General features: G+C 39.8%; 1 protein-coding gene across 1 annotated transcript; it reads left to right on the forward strand.

Moving 5' to 3' along the window:
* The first annotated feature begins 2,619 nt into the window (after positions 1–2,619).
* Positions 2,620–3,804, forward strand: LOC107824109 (thioredoxin H2-like). Its single transcript, XM_016650839.2, has 3 exons — positions 2,620–2,854; positions 2,944–3,066; positions 3,373–3,804. Exons 1-3 carry the CDS (start codon positions 2,711–2,713, stop codon positions 3,511–3,513), a joined length of 408 nt encoding a protein of 135 aa, XP_016506325.1. The 5' UTR covers positions 2,620–2,710; the 3' UTR covers positions 3,514–3,804.
* Positions 3,805–17,417: the final 13,613 nt, after the last annotated feature.

The following is a 17,417-nucleotide window of genomic DNA, read 5'->3' on the forward strand; positions in this document are numbered from 1 at the left end:
GAGTGGAGTCATATTTCCTACTTGCTTCTTGTTGAGTACGATGTATAGGCATGGTGATGAGTATCTATACGTTGGTGTCGAGCATGACCGTGAGTCTTAAATTGAAAGTGGTTGTGTCCTTAAATGACATTTCAGATGCTTTAATTAATGATCTTCTATATTGCGCAAAGAATTGTTCTATCCTCGCAAATCTTATTTATGTTTGAGCATTGTCATTATTTGGGCTGAGTACAAGCTAAGTTAAGATTGGTTATAGCTGATTCTCCCTTGTTGGGATGATTGTTTCGATACCTTTGTTCCCTTGCCGGGAAACTATTATATTGTTTTTGTTCCCTCGCTATGAGGTTATTATATCGCTTATGTTCCCTTGTCGGGATTTCTTGTAATTGTGTTATGAAATGGGAACTGGTGGTCCGCCTACCACAAGATATCATGAAATGGGAGCGGGTGGTACGCCTACCACAAGATATTATGAAATGGGAGCGGGTGGTACGCCTACCACAATATATTAAATGGGAGCGGGTGGTACGCCTACCACAAGATATTATGAAATAGGAGCGGGTGGTACGCCTACCACAAGATATAATGAAATGGGAGCGGGTGGTACGCCTACCACGAGAAATAATGAAATGGGAGCGGGTGGTACGCCTACCACGAGATATGAGAAATGGGATCGGGTTGCACGCCTGCAACAAGATGAAACTGAAAGTGAAAGTTGCCTTTATTTTCTTCATTTGTGATAGAAGTTATATTGCTAGGTTCCTTATTATTCCCTGTTATTTTCTTTTAACTGCTATCCCCGAAGCATGTTTCCGTTCCCCAGCTTTAACTGCTTATTACTTGTTTACTTTTCCGCCATATATTGTATAACTGCACAGGTCTATCTGGAGTCTAGTTCTAGCCTCGTCACTACCTCGCCGAGGCTAGGCTAGACATTACCAGCACTTGGGGTCGGTTTTGCTGATGCTACACTCTGTGCTTTTTGCACAGATCAAGGTCTTGGACAGCAGTAGTAGCGCGGGAGCCAGCCTTCAGTCCAGTGAGACACCGAGGTAGCCTTGCAAGCGTCCGCAGGCCCGACGTCTGCTCTATCTTTTATTTCAGTCTGTTATCTTATGTATTCGAGACAAACAGTTTATATGTTCTTTCAAACGATTGTATTTAGTACTCTTAGAAGTTCGTGAGTAATGTGACACCAGTTCTTGGGTAGAGGCATATGTTGATTCTCGCATTATTGTTTCGTCTTCTTTAATTTAAGTCTTCCGCATAATTATTTAATTCTGTTGCTTCATGTTATCACTGATAATTGTTAAAAGAAGTAACTGTTAATGAAGTAAGCAGTTAAGGATTGGCTTGCCTAACTCACATTAGTAGGCGTCATCACAACTCCCGAGGGTGGAAAATCCGAGTCGTGACATCTTCTTTATTATATCATCAGTAATACAATATATGTTGTCTCTCATTTCCGTCAAACAAGGACCAGAAATTCTTGAATTTTTACCCATGCCTTTTTGTAGTGATAAACCTCAATACAGAGGGCAGCTTCTGGAAAATGCACTGCAATATGTCCATGAGCATTTGCTACAATAATGTTCCATTAGGCACATGCTTCATATCAAGTAAATTATATAGCATCATTATTTTTCGTGGAACATTCATATCAAGCAAATTGTATAGTATCATTATTTTTTATGGAACAATTATTAGGAGATGGAATGAAAGTTTTACTGAAGTCCTAATATGTTTTTAATATTTGGTTGTAAAGATGGTATTAACACTGACATATTAAATTTTACAGTGTACATCGTTCTTTTTAATTATCCGTGCATCACGCGGGTACTAATACTAATTTCAAAATAATAGGAACCAATACTTGAAGGGAACATTCTTTCAATCAACAACAGCAATGTTCTGAAATCCTACTGCTATTACTGAGAGAAACAATATTCTCTTCTAGTACTGGTTTCTTATTATATTTTGAAATATATAGCTTGGGGCATAAAATTAACAGATGAAGCTGCTAATAAAGTCAATTGTTGTAGGCTTGTTGCTGTGAAGTCAATAACAGCCTAAGCAATAAATAATTTCTAGGGTGAAAATATAATGCAGGGTATGAGAACAAGATGCACTAACAATGTAAATATTTTTTACACTGTTAACCTCCGGCTGCCTGCCTTATTTTCTACGTTACTAATTTACTCATTATGAGCAATCTTCTCTAGTTATCTTTTAATTCATCCTGATCGTGTAAAAATTATTTTATATTGTTAGAGTATAGAGCTGGTCAGGTTTATTATTTACTTTTTCTAGCCGGTATACATAGATTATATATTAATTATGTACATGAATTATACATCTGCAGACTATTTTTAATTTAAACAGCGGGATGGATGTTTATTTAGGTTAATTCTTGTTATAAAGTGATAATGACCCTACACTAGAAATATTGGCGCAAAGCACCAACAAGAAACAAACGTTATAGCATCAAATCTTGCTATATATAATGGAACGGTCGACATAATGAAGGAACATATTCTCTACTAGTTTAAGTTGTTTTTACCTTTGAAAAGAGAATTTTGTACATCATGAGCAACCATTATAAAAAGGGTCCCTGCAAAACTCTAAATTCCAACATCAAGCCAAAGAAAATCTTTCAAAAACCAGAAGTTGAAGAAGAAAAATCCTTACTTCAAAAAAACTAAAAGAAAAAATGGGTGCTAACTACTCATCTACTTTACATGAAGCTAATAATATTTCAACCAGAGCACAAGTCAAGAGCTCTCAAGTCATTGCTTTCCACTCTTCAACAAAATGGAAGCTCCATTTTAATTCTTTGAAAGATACAAACAAACTGGTAACCATTTTTTTCAACAACTTTCTGTTATTTGTCTAATCGGATACTGTAAATTACATGGTACTAATAATTGGGATTGTTGCTATTAGGTTGTAATTGACTTCACAGCAACATGGTGTGGTCCTTGCAAAACCATGGAACCAGTTATCAATGACTTTGCTGCTAAATATACAGATGTTGAGTTTGTCAAGATTGATGTTGATGAATTAGCTGTATGAGTTTATATCTTTATCTTGCAATCCTCTTTTGTTTTTCGAGTTTAAATTCTATACATTGACGGATAAAAAATATTTATACAATCAAGACATACATAGCGTAATTATAGGTAAATCTCTATCATAAGCATTAAGTACTAAAATAGTAAGAACAAAAGCTAGTCTACTATCACAGGTTAAGTTACACATAGAATAGAAATCTTATACTGTCAGTTCATAACTTAAATCCCTTTATGTGGCCACTTCTTTTATCTTTAAAATAGATACTAATTGGTCAAATATATCTTGGATGACTGAAAACAGGATGTAGCTCAAGAATATGGAGTTCAAGCAATGCCAACATTTGTGCTGATAAGGAAGGGGAAGTTTGTTGACAAGGTTGTGGGAGCAGATAAAGATGGACTAAAGAAGAAAATTGAGAAACACAGAGCTATCTTATACTAAGAAAACCAAAGCTATGGAATGGCCTTGAGGAAAAATTTGTGGAAAGACTAAGGAATGATAGTCTCTGTGTAGAATAAAATTCATTCATATATCGTTGCACGAATTTTCAAGTAGATGAGATCGGTCTGGTGGTCTCAGTTATAACTTTCTAATGGATAGAACTAGCTATGTAATCATCTCCGGTTCTTGCTCACTAGTCACTTCTGATTGTAAACCAAATAGGCTGATTAAAGCATTATTGTTTGGAATATTGATTTGAATAAGAAAATGTCTTTCTGGTTTTTTTGTTCATATATCTTTTCCAAATCCAATATCCCGTCGTCATGATCCTTCCCCCTGCCCATGAAAATAACAAAAATGCAGCTTTGCTATTGCTACATGGGGAGTCTATACAAAAAGCATGATATGATAATTAAAATGCAAGTGAAATACATGTAGTAGATGCACTTTGAGGTTTGACAATACATAAAAGATTGCAAGATGTCAAACGAATAGAAAAGAGAATATGTACTTTTATTGAAGACTGCAGCTTAAAGAATATTTTCTTTAAACCAATGACTTGGAGAACTATATATATACTAAAGGGCAACCAGTGTACTAAACTCCCGCTACGTGCAAGGTCGGGGGAAGGGTCGGACCACAAGAGTTTATTGTATGCGGTCTTATCCTGTATTTCTGCAAGAAGCTATTTCTACGGTTCGAACCCGTCACCTCCTGGTCGCACGGTATCAACTTCCAGTTAGGCCAAGGTTCCGCTTCAGAACTACATACATTATATAATATATGTGCGTGTGCGCGCGCGTGAAAGGAGCAATTATTATCATGCATAGTTCAAAGATTCAGGCATCTCAGCCTTATAATGTGTCACATAGAACTCTGAACTTCCCAAAAACTCTCTATTTTAGCATACTTTTGTAAGCAAGAACATCAGAGTTAAAGAGGTTAATGCACTCTAACAGATGTTACAAGAAAAAAAAATGTCACTTACTTTTAATCAATTGGAAAATGAAATCTTTCTTGACATGTTATATGATACCTCGTCATGCAATTATTCCATTTCTTTCAATCACCAGCTTGGAAGATTCCATTTAGAGTTGTAAACGAACCGTACACCATATTCACAGTAAGAAACTCTTCAGGGAAAATGCTATATGTTGACATTATTTGAAGTACTCTCTATTAGGCTCGTGAATTTATTCTAGGCATCTTCGGTAGCTCGGGACTAAAGGAGCATTTTAAGAATTCGAGGCATGGTTTGTACTGTAATACTCCCTCCGTTTCAATTTATGTGAACCTATATCCTTTTTAGTCCGTGCCAAAAAGAATGATCTCTTTCCCTATTTGGAAACAATTTACCTTTATGCAATGATTTATAGCCACATAAAATATATATGCTTCATTTTACACCACAAGTTCAGAAGTCTTCTCTCTATTCTTAAACTCCGTGCCCAGTCAAATGGGTTCATATAAATTGCAACGGAGGGAGTATTAATTAAGTTCACCTCATATACTAAACTCGGACTCAAATAGCAGGGTCGGCTCCAACGTGATGAGGGGTAAAGCTTGTGCCTTAGGCAGGGGCATTTGCATCTATACCTGCTTTTTGGGTCACGTTTTAACTTGTGTTCTCTTTGCAAAAAAAATTGCAAGCGTACCCACTTTTTCGCGTAGGGCTGGAGTAGCAAAGGCAATCACGCAAAACTTCAGCATTCTAGTAGACGGGCCTGAAGTAGTAAGTGTGTTGAACCAAGTATGCTGAAGTTTTTGTTTATAATTATTGAACTTAAGCATAGTAGCTGAAGTTTTATTCTCTATTTACTGAAGTTTTTGTTTGTAATTGCTGAACTTAAGCATAGCAGCTGAAGTTTTGTTCTCTATTTGCTGAAGTTTTTGTTTGTAATTGCACTAAATAAGCTAAAGTTTTTTGTCATGGATTCGTTAGTAGCTTTTTCAAAAACTTCAGCAGAAGATGCTGAAGTTATTTAGTTCATTTATAAAAACTTCAGCACTAAATAAGCTGAAGTTTTTTTGTCATGGATAAGTTTTTTCAAAAACTTCAGCAGAAGATGCTAAAGTTATTTAGTTCATTTGTAAAAACTTCAGCACTAGAAGCTGAAGTTTTTTTGTCCTGGATTCATTAGTTTTGCCATAAAGCTTTTTCAAAAACTTCAGCAGAAGATGCTGAAGTTATTTAGTTCTTTCTTAAAAACTTCAGCACTATATAAGCTGAAGTTTTTGAAAAAGCTTTCTAACATACTAGATAAATAATCAGATTGCCAATAGTAACTAAATCATAAATTTTGGAAACAATAAACGTGAAAAAAACAGAATTATCATTGTCTACTAACTTACGTACGTGGAAATATTCACAAATTATTGTCTACTAATTTACGTAATTATTTATAATTTATTTTTAAATAATCTGATAAACATATTTATGGCAATCATCCCATGAACTGAAGTTTCATAGCAGCACCAACAATAGCAGAAGAAAGAAGAAAAAGAAGAAGAAGAAGAAGAAGAAGAAGAAGAAGAAGAAGAAGAAGAAGGAGAAGAAGGAGATGAAGGAGGAGAAGGAGGAGGAGAAAAGGGGCTGAAGTTGTTTAAAGAGTGGGTAAAAGTTAAAAAAATTTTACAAAAAATAGGTATAGGTTAAATGGGGTCGACCAAATAGGGTGCCCCGTGCAATTTTTACCCTTAGGCCTCCAAATTTGGGGAGGCCCATTTTTAAAAATAATAGGTTTATACGTATTTAAAAAATAATATTTAATATTTTTAATACAAAAATAGAGTTTTAAATATAAAAGAAAATAGAGCCATTTAAATATGTAAATAAAGTAATAATTTACCATATTTAAAAATTGGTAGATGGATAGTTTTCTCAACATTACAGTTTTACTCCTTCATTAGATAATGTATAAAAAATTACTCTCTCATTCTTAACATGTCCAAGTCAATCTTTCTTTTCCCCCAATCTCTTCATGTTTTAAAAACCCTTACATTAGGGGTGCACAAAGGAAACCGACAAACCGCACCAACCCGATAATCTGAGTCAAACCGAGAAAAAAACCCGACTATGATTTGATTTGATTTGGTTTGGTGTTGGAAAAAAAACCCGACCATAATTGGTTTGGTTTGGTTTTAACTAAAGAAAGTCAAACCGAAACCAAACCAACCTGCCATTACATGTATAGAAATTTTAGATATATTTAATATATAAATATACTTATTGTGATGTAATTTATAAATATTTCTTAAACTTTTTCATAATATTATCTTTTATGGCATTATTTCAAGGTCGGACTTAGAACTTTTGAATGTTCCAATAAGTTTTATAGCCATTAATATTAGTAACTTAAACAATGCTAACAAAAGCCCAAAACAAAATCAAATCAATACTACTGCTAACAAAAGACATTCAATTCAATACTGCGACCGACAATGTATTTAATATCTATTTTTTGTTTTGTAATAATTTAGATTAAAATGCATAATCTATTTTTATTTTTTCTTTAGAGTTTAGTCATGTAATTAATACTCCCTTATTAGTCTATTTATTTCAGCATAATTAGTACTTTTAGATTATGTTTATTTTTATTATGGCTTTTTAATTAGCAATAGTTATATTACATAATTTTATTATTTTTATTGTTGAATATTTTAGGCTAATGACATGACACATCTCATATTTTGTATTATTTTCTTGAAAAATACCTTATATAGTTGTATCTTACTAGGATTAAAGAAATATTTTAAGCACAAGTTATATGTTTTGTGCTACGAAGATTTTACCCAAAAAACTCGAAAAATCTGAATAACCCAAAAACACGAGAAAAATAAAGATTGAAAAATCCGAGTTTTATTGATGTGGTTTAGACTTTAGATTTAATAACCCGACACAATTGGTTTGGTTGGTAATTACAAAATCCGAACCAACCCAACCTATGTACACCCCTACCCTACATATTTGTTTTGTCTTTCTTAATATTCTTACTCGCCTTCTTTCTCCAAGATTTCATTAGTTACATTGTTCAACAATGTCACGACCCATTTCCCCAATAGATCGTGATGGCTCCCAACTCCATTGTCAGGCAAGCCAACACGGAAATATAATTAAGTTCTCATTTTACTTTCACCAAAATAAGTGCAGTAATTCCTTAAGTTAAAGTTAAAACCATAAATGAATAGTAATGTGCCAAAAATAATCATAGAACCCCAAAATAAAAGTCTACTAATGTGTGTGCCAAGACCTGGTATCATAAGTAGTGGGCAACTAGCAGAATGTACAAAAGAATAAAACTGTCCTACTGTCCGAAACAGAATAGACAACAAAAGTAAAGAAAGACTCCATCAAGTTGCTGAACAGCACAAGAAGGGGCAGCTCACCATGGAAGTCTCGGACTATGAATCAGGGGCGTGCACCAGACTGGTAGCCAGATGTACCTGCCTCAGATCCTGTACAATTAAGAGCAAAAGTGTAGTATGAGTACATAAATAATATGTAACTCGTAAGTATCCCGTCTAATCTCGAAGAAGTACATACGAGAGGTCGACTTGATACTTACTAAGGTCAAATAACATAATAAAGTGTTACGCTAAGCATGGGAGTCACAATTAATCCACAGGTTGTAGCAAGAGGTAATAAGTCATGTTCTTAACCATTTTTTACAGTTAGCCATTTACATTTCAAATATTTAGCAGAACAAGTCATGGATAAGATTTCACATAGATATCATGCGCACATTATGACGAGGTCGACGACCCGATCCAACAGAAAATAAACTATGCACTGTCAGAGGGTCGAATGATGCGAACCATAGATGCATCTATTTCTACCAAGGCGATCGGCCCGATCCGCAAATATCAATTAATATCAAGAAAACACATGAAGGCTCATTTATTTTCAAACAAATTCATACAAGTGTCCAACAAGTGTATACATTCGCTTATATTCCTTTTCAAGTCTCTAGCATACCCTAAGTGATCACATTAGCACGAAAATATAGAGACATTCACAAACCTAATAGTAACTACGCACGGACTCTCGTCACCTAGTGCATACGTAGCCGTCCCCCTCCCTCGCGCGTCTAGTAGCAATTGTTCAATTATTACACCTATGGGTACAATTCCCTCTTACAAGGTTAGAAAGGAGACTCACCTCGCTCCAAAGTGAGCTTCCAATACCAGGAACGAGCCCAAACCCTCAATTCGGAGCCGATCGATCCCAAACTAGTTAAATGAGGTAGGAATTAGTGAATATAAGCTCACAAGATCGTATTCTAGCTATTTAAGCAAATTCCCCAACCCTTAACACAAGTTTCCTAAAATCCAACCCCGGGCGCACGTGCCCGGATTCCGAAATGTTTCAAAGAAAGTTGTCCTCTATAACCTAAGGATCAATAATATATCATTTCTAATTCATTTCATAACAAATTTCGTGGTTAAATCTAACTTTTGTCAAAATCCTAAGTTTTGCTCTAACCCCTTTATTTTACCTAAATCCTAGTGTTTAATCTACCTAAGACAGAAGTATTAAACTAAGAATAGGTGGGATAAACTTGCCTCAATATGCTAGGTGGAAGTCTTCTCTCAAATACTCCCAAAATTGCCAATGGAGGAGTGAAAAGTGGCAATATGACTTAGAACCCATATTAAATGAAGCTCACTAATACTTCAGCGATTTCCGCATCTGCGGTCCCGCTTCTGTGAGAAATTGGGTGCATCTACGCAACCGGGTAAGCGGGTTGCGACCGCTTCTGCGGTCTGGAAGCCGCTTTTGTGGCTTGGGAGCCGCTTCTGCGGTTCTGGGCCTGGCCTACCTTGGCCGCATCTGCGATAGCCGGACCGCTTCTGCGGTCTCGCACCTGCGGTCGACCAACCGCAATGCGGTTATGACAGAAGCAGATGCTTCAGCACTTCTCAACATTTCCAACTTCACTCGAGCCTCGTCCAATTGATGCTCGGGGCTCCCGGGCCCCGCCCGAACATACTGACAAGTCTAAAATCATGAAATGGACCTACTTGAACCTTTGGAACGTCCGAAAAGACGCTAAATCTAGGAATCACCCCCTAAAACCAATTGAATCAAACTTATGAACTTCAAGTTCTTAATTTTCCTTTAACGAGCCGAAATGCCCTAAATCTACTCGGATTGACACCAAAATTTGCGGGCAAGTCTTAAATGTTATTTTGGACCTGTACTAGGCTTCGGAACTAACCTACGAGCCCGATACCTATGTGAACAATCATTAATTAGTTTCTTTAAATCCTTAGAATTTTAGTTTAACAATTTCTAATAAACATTCATTACTCGGGCTAGGGACGCCGGAATTCGATTCGGGGCATACGCCTAGGTCCCATATTTTCCTACGGACCCTCCGGGACTGTCAAAAAATGAATCCGGGTCCGTTTGCTCAAAATATTGACCAAAGTCAAACTTAGCCTTTTAAGAAAATTCTAAGGAATCAAATTAGCATATTTCAATCCAAATTCTTTCAATTCCCGAACCAACCATCCCCACGGGTCGTAAATTAGTTAAAGCAAGTGCGGAAAGTTTTATTTAGGGGGACGGGGTTTTAAAAGGCAAAATGACCAGTCGGGTCGTTACATTCTCTACCTCTTAAACAAACGTTCATCCTCGAACGGACATAGAAAAGTACCTGAGGTGCTGAATAAATGTGGGTATCTTCTCCGCATGTCCTCCTCGGACTCCTAGGTCACCACCTCGACTGGTTGGCCCCTCCACTAGACCTTTATTGCTGAAATCCTCTTGGATCTTAACTAGCGATCTTGTCTATCAACAATGGCAACTGGCTCCTCCTCGTAACTAAGGCTCTCATCTAACAGAATAGTACTAAAGTCCAATACATGGGACAAATCGGCATGATACCTCCGAAGCATGGACACGTGAAAGACTGGGTGAACTCCCAATAAACTAGGGGGTAAAGCAAGCTCGTAAGCAACCTTCCCAACTCGTCTCAACACCTTAAATGGGACAATAAACCTTAAGCTCAGCTTGCCCTTCTTCCCGAACCTCATAACACCCTTCATTAGCGAGACTTTCAAGAGGACCTTCTCGCCAACTATGAATGATACATCGTGCGCCTTCTGATCCGCGTAACTCTTCTGTTTGGACTGAGCTGTGCGAAGCCTCTACTGAATCAACTTTACTTTGTCCAAGGCATCTTGCACCGTATAACTTAGCCTCACTAGGCTCAAACTACCCGATAGGAGAACGACACCGCCGACCGTATAAAGCCTCAAATGGAGCCATCTCAATGATGGACTGATATCTGTTATTGTAAGGAAACTCTACCAAAGGCAAGAACTGATCCCATTGTCCTTCAAAGTCAATCACACATGCTCTAAGCATGTCCTCCAAGATCTGAACTATCTGCTCTGACTGCTCGTCGGTCTGTGGATGAAATGCTATGCTAAGCTCCACGCAGATCCCCAACTCACCCTGCACAGCTCTCCAAAAATGAGAAGTAAACTGAGGGCTTCTATCTGATATGATGGAAACTGACACACCGTGCAACCGGACTATCTCCCAAATGTAAATCTGAGCCAGTCTCTCCGAAGTGTAAGTAGTCACAATCGGTATAAAATGTGCCGACTTGGTCAACCTATCCATGATAACCCACACTGCATCAAACTTTCGCAAGGTCCGGGGCAAGCCAACTACAAAATCTATAGTAATGCGCTCCCACTTCCACTTTGGTATAGGCATCTGCTGAAGTAGTCCACCCAGCCTTTGGTGCTCATACTTGACCTACTGGTAATTCAAACACCTAGCCACATACTCCACTATGTATTTCTTCATCTTTTGCCACCAATAATACTGCCTCAAGTCACGATACATCTTCATAGCACCCGGATGAATGGAATACCACGAATTGTTTGCCTCCTCCAGTATCCTCTCCCTCAGACCATCAACATTAGGAACACATAGGCGGCCCTGGAGTCGCAAAACACCATCCTCGCCAATAGAAACCTCCTTGGCACTACCCTGACGCACCGTCTCTCTAAGAATTGCCAAGTGTGGATTATCAAACTGGCGGGCCTTGATCTGTCCCAATAATGAAGACTGAGAAACAACGCACACAAGAACTCGGCTGGGCTCTGATATATCCAACCTCACAAGTCTGTTAGCCAAGGACTGGATGTCCAAAGCTAGTGGGTTCTCCTATCACGACCCAGATTTCCCACCCTCGAGAGTTCCGATGGCGCCTACTAATGTGAGCTAGGCAAGCCGACTATTGAACAAATAACCTTTTACCCTTTTTATTCTCGTTAAAAGTTATAAAGTAATAACGTGTAAATAGTGGAAATTTAAAATAGCGGAAGAAAAGCAATAGAGTATCTGAACATATAACTAATACAACTGTTTAAGCCTTAACCGCCCAGAACTGGTGTCACAGACGATAAGATTTACTACATACAAAGTCAAAAAATAAACAATACAATGTTTCTGAATTAAGGAAATGAAACAGGTATAAAGGGATAGAGGGAGACGTTAGGGCCTGCGGGCGCCTGCAGGTCTACCTTGGATCTCCGCGTGGACTGAAGGTAGCCACCCAATCTATGGTCCAAAAGCTGCTCCGGGATCTGCACATAGTGCAGAGTATAGTAACAGCACAACCGACGTCATATGCTGGTAAGTGCCTAACCTAACATCGGTAAAGTAGTGATTAGGTTAGGACTAGACTACCACATAAACTTGTGCAATTCAACTATATACAGCAAAAAAGAAGAACATAAATAAACAGTCAAATATGGGAGGGGTAGCATGCTGCGGGGGAGATATCAATTCAGAATAGAAAAAAAATGGGTAATTAAAGGAAACAGTAAATCTCGGATATCAACAAAGAACCAGAAATCAATAAGTGCATGGCATCACCCTTCGTGCTTTTACTCTCGTTCTCACCATATAATCAATATAATCGGCTCGGAATGGTACATCGTGCGGCACGACATCACCCTTCGTGCTATACAATCTTTCCTCATAAATCATACACGGCATCACCCTTCGTGCTTTAACACTCTCTCACCAAAACAATACACGGCATCACCCTTCGTGCTTTAACACTCTTCCTCACCCAAACACCAATCACAAACAATAGGGCAAGGGAATAAATGAAATTACGATAAGAATTCTGAAAACGAAACAATAGTCCAACAATCAAGTCCCGGCAAGTGAATAACATCAAAAGAAACCTCAACATCCCAGAAAGGGAGATAACATGAAAAGCAACAATATCCCGGCAAGGGAGATAACATGAAAAGCAACAATATCCCGGTAGGGGAATTAATATAATTATTCTCGTCTCTTTTCCACTTTTACTTCATAACTCACTTCACAACATAGAGCCAATGCTCTAAAATATTCAATTTCCACTTATACTTTCACATTTCATTGTACAACTCGAGCCAACGCTCCTCAATGTTCAAATGTCACAATTACTTCAACAAACTTTGCCCAAGAATAGAAATTATCATCAAAGCATGAATATTACAATGAAGCCATAATAATCACAATATAAGACACACGAGCATGCTTGACACCAACATATAGATACTCGTCACCATGCTTATACGGCGTACTCGACAAACACCACATAGCAAATAGGACTCGACTCCTAATCCCTCAAGCTAAGGTTAGACCAAACACTTACCTCGATGCCACAAACACAATTCAAGCCTCTACTATCACTTTACCTCTTGATTCCACCAACAATTCGCTCGTATCTAGCCATAAGTCACTTATTTACATCTATAAATGCTAAATGAATCAATTCTAATGCATGAAAATGAGTTTTCTAAAGTTTTACCCAAAAAGTCAAAAATCGCCCCCAGGCCCACATGGTCAAAACCCAAGGTTCGAACCAAAACCCGATTACCCATTCCCCCACGAACCCAAATATATAATTTGTTTTGAAATCGGACCTCAAATCGAGGTCCAAATCTCCATTTTTTGAAAAACCTAGGTTCTACCCAAAACACCCAATTTCCCCCATGAAAATCGTAGATTTTGAGTTGAAATCATATTAAAGGATGTTAATTATTGAAGAAAACGAGTTAAAATTGACTTACAATCGATTTGGAAGAAGAGTTGTCTCTAAAAAATCGCCCAAAGAGTGTTTTGGTTTTGAATGAGTGCGAAAAATGGGAGTTTTCGGTTAAGTATAAAAATTGCAGGTTGCAGATATGGGAATTGCGACCAAGGTTCGCAATTTGCGAACCCCGACCTCTTCTATGTTCGCATTTGCGAAAAAAGGGCTCGCATTTGCGAGCTGGGAATTGTGATCCACATGTCACGTTTGCGACGACTGGCCACAAGCTGGGGGATCGCATTTGCGATCAAAATCCCCGTCTCACAAGAATTGGTGCAGTGGTCAAAGCCGTCTTGCACTTTTGAAAGCTCGTCTCACAATCATCGGACCAATGGAAAGGAGCACCCTTCTGGGTCAATCTAGTCAGAGGTGATGCAATAGATGAAAAGCCCTGCACGAATCAACGGTAATAACCTGCTAACCCAGGAAACTCCTGATCTCGGTCACTGAAGTAGGACGTGGCCAACTCTTAAACTGGCTCAATCTTCTTGGGATCCACCTTAATACCCTCTCCCAACACAATGCCCCAAGAATTCCACTGACTTTAGCCAAAATTCACACTTGGAGAACTTAGCATATAGCTTCTGCTCTTGCAAGGTTTGAAGCACTACTCTCAAATGTTTCTCGTGCTCTCCCAAGATACGTGAGTATATCAAGATGTCGTCAATGAAGACGATGACAAAAGAATCAATATAAGTTCTGAATACCCTATTCATCAATTCCATAAATGATGTTGGGGCATTAGTCAAGGACATCACCAGAAACTCATAATGACCATATCTAGTACGAAAAGCAGTCTTCGGAACATCTGAGTCCCGAATCTTCAACTGACGGTACCCTAATCTCAAGTCGATCTTAGAGAACACCCTAGCACCCTGCAACTGGTCGAACAAATCATCAATACGCAGCAACGGGTACTTGTTCTTGATGGTAGCCTTATTCAATTGGCGGTAATCAATGCACATCCGCATGGTTCCATCCTTCTTCTTTACAAACAACACTGGTGTACCGCAAGGTGACACACTTGGTCTAACAAACCCATTTGCTAACAACTCCTCAAGTTGCTCCTTCAACTCTTTCAAAGCCATACGGTACGGTGGAATAGATATAGGTTGGGTACCTAGAGCCAGATCAATACAGAAATCAATATCACGATCCTGTAGCATGCCAAGAAGGTCAGAAGGAAACATATCGGCGAACTCCCGGACTATTGGAACTGAATCAATCATCGGAGATTCTGTGGTGGTGTCCCGAACATAAGCTAGATAAGCCAAACAGCCCTTCTCGACCATATGTCGAGCCTTCAGAAAAGAGATAACCCGACTAGATGTATTAACTGAGGAACCCTTCCACTACAACCTTGGCAACTCTAGCATTGCTAATGTAATAGTCTTGGCATGGCAATCTAGGACGGCGTGATATGGGGATAACCAATCCATGCCCAGGATGACCTCAAAGTCGGTCATGTCAAGCAACAGGAGATCTGCTCTAATCTCGAAACCACAGAATGTGACCATACAGGATCGTTACATCCGATTCACAACCACAGAATCACCCATATGAGTGGACACATGAACAGGAGTACCCAAGGGATCACGAGGAATATCCAGGAAATGAGCAAATAGGGATGACACATATGAATAAGTAGACCATGGATCAAATAGCACTGAAGCATCCCTACCACAAACGAAAATAATACCTGTGATAACGACATCTGGGGCCAATGCATCTGGTCTGGCCGGAATGGCATAGAATCTGGCTGGAATGTCGGCTGGCTGGCCTCTACCTGTCTAAGCAGTAGCTGGCTGACCTCTCCCTGTATGGCCTCCACCTCTAGGACGGCCCCTGCCGGCCTGTCCCCCGCCTCTAGGCGGCTAGGCACTGGTGCTGCAATCATGGGCTGCTGACCCTGCTGTGGTCCATGCCCCAAAGCTTGGGGTAGTATCTCCTCATATGACCAAGGTCTCCACACTCAAAACAACTCTGTGGTGCGGCGGCCTGCTACCCTGATGGCCTACAGACCCACTGGAAGAAGCCTGAATAGCCAGTGGATGGTATGAACTCTCCAGCATAACACTTAAATAGGAACTGGAAGAACCCTGAGGACCTGAATACCCACAGGAGGAACCCTGAATAGCTGGCGAGCAGTAGGAACTCTCTGTTATGGCGCTGAAATAGGGGCGAGCTGGAACACCCCGAGGAGGTAATTGTGCTGAATATGGGGGCCTGCTGGACTAACCCCTCCCAAACTGACTTCTGCCCCTAACCGGGCCACCTCTGAACTCTTCGGAGAATCTAGTCCTCTTGTCCTGCTGCATCTGCTCCCTACCTCTCAGACGGTAGCCCTCAATCCTCCAAGTAATCTCTACCACTAGCTGATAAGGAGTCCATATCTCCATCTCTCGGGCCATGTTGGCCCTAATGCCAGAATGCAACCCTACAACGAACCTTTGTACCCTCTCTATGTTAGTAGGAAGTATCATCAGTGTATGGCGGGGTAACTCAGAAAACCTCGCCCCATAGTCGGTCACTGACATGTGACCCTATTCAAGTATCTCAAACTTATACCGTAGCTCTTCCCTCTCAGAGGGTGGGATATACATGTCCAGGAATAACTGTGTGAAACTGACCCCAAGTGATGGGAGGAGAACCTGCTAGCCTGCCAAGAACATAAGACTGCTACTATTTACGGGCCCTGCCCTCCAGATAGAAAGTAGTGAAGTCAACCCCATAAGACTCCAATATCCTCATGTTGTGCAGTCTGTCCCTGTACCTATCAATGAAATCCCGGGCATCCTCATGACGCTCACCCCCGAAGATAGGAGGTTGTAGCCTAGTCCATCTGTCCAATATTTTTGTGGATCACCATCCGCAATTGGTCTGGGCTCGGGTACCACTGCAGCAACTGGCTGAGCCTCATCCGTGGGTAGTGCACCCGGAGTCTGATACACTGCAGTTGCATGACCAGGAGTCTGAGTAGTAGGGGTCTGTGCTCCCCCTCCTGTCTGGGATGTAGCTGGATCCGCTGGAAATAAACCAACCTAATTAATGGTGTCCATGAACCGCATTATACGACCCATGACCTCCGGGAAACCCGGTGCTATCATGAAGTCCGTCGGGGTAGGCTCAGCTGTGGGCACCTCGCCCTGCTCCTCGATGATAGGATCTCCCGTAGGATCTGCTGGTGGTACTACTAGGATAACTCTGGGATGCCCTCGTCCCCTACCTCGGGCCGGTGCCCTCCCCTGGCCTCTACCTCGGCCTCTAGCAATGAGGGGAGCAGCTCCTCCCAAGTCTGGAACATCGCCATGCATGTCCTCACCATCTGTGAGAGAATAGAAGAGGGAAATTTAGTATACCAACCACTACACGATAGGAAATGAATAAAGAGTAGTTTCTTAACACCCTATAGCCTCTTGAAGATAAATACAGACGTCTCCGTACCAATCCGCAAGACTCTATTAGGTTTGCCTATGACTTGTGAGACCTATGTGAACCTAGTGCTTTGATATCATGTTGTCACAGCTCAATTTCATTATAGGTCATGATGGCGCCCAACACCGTTGTCAGGCAAGCCAACCCGAAGATATTAGTGAGTTCTCATTTTACTTTACCAAAACAACCCTAGCATTTTCTTAACTTAAATTTAAAACAAGTGATAATTAGCAACTTAAAATAATAGATATACAACCCAAAAGAATAGTCTACCAATATGTGTGCCAAGACCTGGTGTCACAAGTATTTGGGCATCTAGTAGAATATACAAAAGAATAAATCTATCCTACTGTCAGA

Source organism: Nicotiana tabacum, chromosome 20 (assembly GCF_000715075.1).
Source record: "Nicotiana tabacum cultivar K326 chromosome 20, ASM71507v2, whole genome shotgun sequence".
NCBI classification, from domain to species: domain Eukaryota; kingdom Viridiplantae; phylum Streptophyta; class Magnoliopsida; order Solanales; family Solanaceae; genus Nicotiana; species Nicotiana tabacum.